Source organism: Pyxicephalus adspersus, chromosome 2 (assembly GCF_032062135.1).
Source record: "Pyxicephalus adspersus chromosome 2, UCB_Pads_2.0, whole genome shotgun sequence".
In the NCBI taxonomy this organism is placed as follows: Eukaryota; Metazoa; Chordata; class Amphibia; order Anura; family Pyxicephalidae; genus Pyxicephalus; species Pyxicephalus adspersus.
The window spans coordinates 81,388,244-81,393,794 of record NC_092859.1 but is presented as its reverse complement, the minus strand read 5'-3'; the positions used below and the strand labels follow the sequence as shown (position 1 = coordinate 81,393,794).

The 5,551-nt window shown below is 36.4% G+C and overlaps 1 protein-coding gene across 1 annotated transcript in view; it reads left to right on the top strand.

Annotated features, from left to right (window-relative positions):
* Nucleotides 1–451: 451 nt before the first annotated feature.
* Nucleotides 452–5,551, top strand: part of SLC6A15 (solute carrier family 6 member 15) — a gene marked incomplete at its 5' end in the record, with an annotated part of 14,020 nt that continues 8,920 nt past the window's right edge. Inside the window, 4 exon segments of the mRNA XM_072401218.1 lie at nt 452–609; nt 1,690–1,816; nt 2,356–2,537; nt 3,424–3,534. Of these exon segments, the coding sequence (XP_072257319.1) occupies nt 452–609; nt 1,690–1,816; nt 2,356–2,537; nt 3,424–3,534 (578 nt within the window).

Here is a 5,551-nt window from a genome sequence, read left to right as displayed (position 1 = left end):
TTGTGTGAAATAAAAAAAACATTAAAACCGCATAAGCAAGGACAGGAAATGTCTATGCTGACAGCACTGCCTCTCAAAAACTGTATCAGAACATTCCTAGACAGACAGCATTTTCATGCAGAGCACCTTAGAAAATGCTCACACACAAGGCTAACAGGACAGAAAGTAAATAGCAGCAAGCAGTGGGCCAGATCACTACAGACAGCGAGGGGCGGACCGGATGAAACTGTAAGTCAATTAGACGGGAATGAGGAGGTCTCTAGATATCTTCTGCAGCTTCTAATGCTTTCTGCTGTTACCCTGTATGTATTTGTTCAGTTATGAAGAAAGTGAACTACACCGCTAGTAGAAAATGAAATAATAATAGTTTGTTGTCTTTTGCATTAGCTGTGACCTTGCATATGCCCAATTGAAGTTATTAAGTTAAATTAAACTTTGTGTTTTATTTTAGGTGCATACCTGGTGCCGTATTTAATCCTTCTTCTGATTATTGGAATTCCACTGTTTTTCTTGGAGCTGTCTGTAGGACAGAGAATACGAAGAGGAAGTATTGGTGTTTGGAATTACATTAGCCCAAAAATGGGTGGAATTGGATTTGCAAGCTGTATTGTAAGTCATCATATGTGTGCATTGTTTTAAATTGTAGAATATGTTATTTGGAATATGTTATTTTGGAGCTGTCTTTTGTGGCACTTCTTGATACAGCATTGGCTTTGGTGATACAATGCCTACACTAGCTGTTGCACATGTTTATGAAATTAAGGTTATTGCCTGCTAGAAAACAGATTGTCTTTATTTTTAAAGGTGAGATACTTCTAAAATGTATTTTCAATATAATAGGGTCACATACTGCCCATGTAAAATGTAGAATGGCAGCATCAAGCCAATAGCTTTGTTCCTGGAATTTTTTTTTTCTTTTTGCAAAAGCCATATGCTATGCTATGCAAATTATATAATCTGATTATACCATGCATAAAAAATATAAAACATATTTACCTATCAAACCATATAACAGCTAGTGAGGGGAACATAATTAAAATTACTGACTCCAAAGACTTGGAACATGCAGATCAGGAAAGTCTGGTAAAATAATTTATCTGCATACTTGTCTAAAGCTTCTGGGTCAGAATTACATGCACACACAACTAACAGATAGACAATTAGCATTGTCAGAAGCTGAATGGTGGCCTCTAATATAGGTATGTTCAGGAACCACTCCATGGCTGCACTGTTGTAGAATATTTCTGTTGTTGAAAAGTTAACTTTAAACCTCATTTTGCTTATTAGCATCAAACCCATGTTATGTTGAGTGAGCCCTGGTTTAATTCTGAGCTGGTAAATTTATTTTCTTTGACATCCTATTTGCTAAAATGGAGTTGAGATGAAAGTTAGGAGCACATGTAACCAAGTTAGGGTGGCCATTGGATGTGTGATACTGTACTTGTATAGTGAATGTATTGGGCTATCTGATTAGTTGTTGTAAGCCTAAAAAATGATGCACACTGTTTTTGAGCTCATAGCGTTTTTACTGCTTGTGTAAAAATGATCAGCTGCTAAAATGGAACTTTCATTGTAACTGTTGTGATGTCTTGACTCTTTCAGCATCTCTACATAGCATAAAACTAAACTGACAGAACAATGTTACATAAATAAATATCAAATATTATATATGCTTGTTTTGTTTTACAGGTTTGTTTGTTTGTGGCACTGTACTACAATGTCATCATTGGATGGAGTCTATTTTATTTTTCACAGTCCTTCCAACATCCGCTCCCCTGGGATCAGTGCCCTTTGGTGAAAAATGGTTCTAACACCTGTGAGCGTTTAATTCTACTTATCAATTAAATTCAGCTTAAGTAATATTTTATTGTGTACTGTCAATGAAATTTGTTAAGATTTAGATTTGTAGTACAGTACATAATGTACTAGCAATTTACTTATAGCAATTTAGCATAACATCAAATTCCAAAAGCTGTGTACATTTTGGGAATCTAAGAACAGCATAGTATTTAGCTGCTCCATTTTAAACAGATACAAAAACATAATTGCAAAATTAGATATACTTACCTTGCCCCAACTTATATTTTGCATGGGTTGAGTTACTATCCTTTTACCAAGAGCCCAGGTAGTACATAGTAGACAAAATCTTGTGAAATGATGTTACAACACAGTGTAGTTAGATCTTCAGAAATTAAGAAGAAGAACTTAAGAAGAAGATCTAAGTTCTGAACTTTCACTATGATTGTCATGGTCATCTATGCAGCCTATGTCAATGTATGTCAATGCTTTAGCAATTGGTGACTTTTCATACATATTAACTCTTAGTTTCACAAATGTTTTTTTATTGTATTTCAGTTGTTGAACCAGAATGTGAGAAAAGTTCTGCAACTACTTACTACTGGTACAGGGAAGCTTTAAATATCTCCAACTCAATCGCAGAAGGCGGAGGACTGAACTGGAAGATGACTCTATGTTTACTTGCTGCTTGGATACTTGTATGCCTTGCTATGATTAAAGGCATTCAGTCTTCTGGCAAGGTTAGTATATACAGGTAGTCCCCAAGTTAAGGACACCTGACATATGGACAACTCATAGATACGAACGGGGCTTTTCTGCTCGCCCATGTGCAGGACGGAGGCTTGAAGGGAGAGGGGGGCAGTTTGCATGAGTTGCAGAAGAAGTCTTTTGCTAAACACAGCTGAGGTTGTGGGTGATCCTAGGGGGGTGAGCTCCTTCTGCAGGCTAGTGTAACTTTTTAATGACCAAGACAAATTCTGCAGGTGGTTCTTTTTGCATATCAAAGCACAGCTTGCTCCAAAAGTTAACAAATATCTAGGCTCCATAAAGTTTTTTTTTTGCTTTGTTTGTTATTAGCTCACAGTGAGGATTATATACATTAACTGACCCTGCTTGGGGTTGCGGACCACGTCTCATCACTAGCTCAGGCCTGTGATGGGAGAGAGTGGACGGGTTCTGGCATCAAGACGTCAATCTGGGGGGAAGTTTCTTCCCTTTTTGAGTGACACACAGCTCCCCGGAGTCCATGCATTTAGTGGTCCGCGACCTGCAAAAGGCTTGGGACCTTCTTTAAAGAACCTATTTTGATGTTGTAAATATGATTGAGGCAATAAAACAGATATCTGTTACAATCCTAACATACATTCTTTTACAACCTCCTATATAATATGAGGGCCTACCTAAACTGTCCAATCAAGTTATAACCAATCAACCAGGTCCTTCAGTTATCAAAGTTTTGGTAGATCTAAAGGAGGCTTTACAGTCAGTTTGTACTATGTGATGTAAGTTCAACAATGATAACCTAATAAAGTACAAGAAGGTCTATTTACTTAATGATTACTAAACATTCATAACTCTGAAAGCTTGGTACATATAAAAAGATTATCCAATATGTTTTTCTCCAAGGTCATGTACTTCAGCTCCCTTTTCCCATATGTGGTTCTCACCTGTTTCCTCGTGAGGGCTTTGCTTTTAAATGGCTCCATTGATGGCATCCGCCACATGTTCACGCCAAAGGTAAGAGCCTAGCCAACTGAAAGATTTTTTTTAACTTACAAAAGTCGTACTTTAGTCTTGTAAGCTAGACATATGATTTGTAATGAAATAGTTGGTAATTTGTAATGAGATTGTATCTAAAAATTGGTTACTACTTTTTTCCTCTGACATCAGAACACTGAAATATATATATTGGTTACAGGCAGTAAATTCACTTTCTATACTTTGTTTTGGCTCATTTACACTTTTCCAGTATTGCTTTGCAGTGGCATTTATTGGCAACAGTACCCAATGCATTAATGCAATGCAATTCAGTCACACACATGTTGCAATACACAACTATTTCCCATTGTGATGTAAACAGTAAGAACAGTAAATACGCCCTAAACATGATTGTAACTCAACTCTATTATATCTTCATATTGAAGACATTAGACAAACTCCCATCTGCAATGGTGCAGCAATTAAAATGTCCCGGCCTTGCACATTTGGCATTGTAACAAATAGTAATGTCCTTATTACAGTTGACCTATTGTGAAAATGTCTCACTCATCTGCCCAACAGTTCTTTTCCAGATTTTAATTGCAAAGACAAATAAATTAGTCAAAACATTCTACCACACGCAGAGGACAGAAACAGTAGGTGTTAGATTGCCTGGATCTATTCAACCATTTTTAAATTATAATGTTGGTTTACAATGATGGTAGATCGAAAGATGATTGTTACATTTAAATGCATAAATGCACACAAGAGGTGCTACCTGCTGGTTTGCACTAGCATAGTTTTCTAAAAGCAACCATATTATTAAATATAAAACTTATTTTATTTTCAGATACCATTATCTGAAGATTCTTCTGTATCCAACATTTTCATGTGTGTTGGCTACCTGGCCCCCTGCATTTTGTGGTCCCTTCTGCCGGCCTCTACGTCTTTATAGTGTCCTGTAGTTTTGTAGAAGTCATGGAAAGAGGACGGGGTATTTGACTTTTCCTGAAGAGACAGAATTATTATGACTACAGTGATCTGTAATACAGATGTGTGTAATAAAGGCAGTGACACAAGTACATACTCCCTTTCTATACAGCATTTCTTTATACCATTTTTAAGATGGCACAGTTGTTTAAAAGGCAAGAACAGGTTGCATGTGAAGCCACTGTATTGTAAATCTGCATAGATTGTTATAGTAGATTCCATTGAATTCTCACATAGGGCCTGATTTATTAAAGCTCCTTAAGGCATACACTCTCATGGGTGAACCTGGGTGATCCTGGTATGTTAGCAAGTGTTTTCAATCCTGAGCTAGATTACCTCCAGGTTTGCTGGATTGCCCAGCTTCATTGATAAAAGTGTATCCTCTTAAATCTTGGAGAGCTTTAATAAATCAGGCCCATAGTACTTGAAAGAATAACCAGAATGAAAAAAAGCCACACATTGCCTAATACCATTTAAACATTCCATTTTAAAATGAGAGCACTTTACTTGTTTACAGTAAGAAAAACAAACAAGACATTTTCACAACAAGACTTATCTTGTAATTTTATATCATAACTGCTTTGGAAATCCTTGAAACATATTTTTATAGCAATCATGATGGAGACATAATAATTTACAAATTGTTCTTCATCTACAATAAACAACAGTGTAAGGATGAATGGGTGGCTGTGAAAGCACATTGACCTTCACTGATACAAGATAATTGTGGTGCGTTTATATTATGAAATGAATTGCAAGCAAAAACAATTTGGTCTTGCATTCCCTTCTTTGTTGGCTACAAATTCTCCTTTTGCTCTGTGAGTTTTAGGTACATTTAGGCATTTTATGTATTGCATTTTAGTGGAGGACCTAATATCTACCCCACCAGGAGAGACACTTCAAGCTTTTATTATTAAGGCAGAAGAATGCTATGCAGATAAAAAGGATTCACATTCGGATGGTCACTTAGTTTTATATTTTTTTACAGTTCACCTGATAAATTGGTATAAATGTAGAGCTGGCATTAGACTGCCCAAACAGAAGATAATGAAGTAATGGAGCAGAA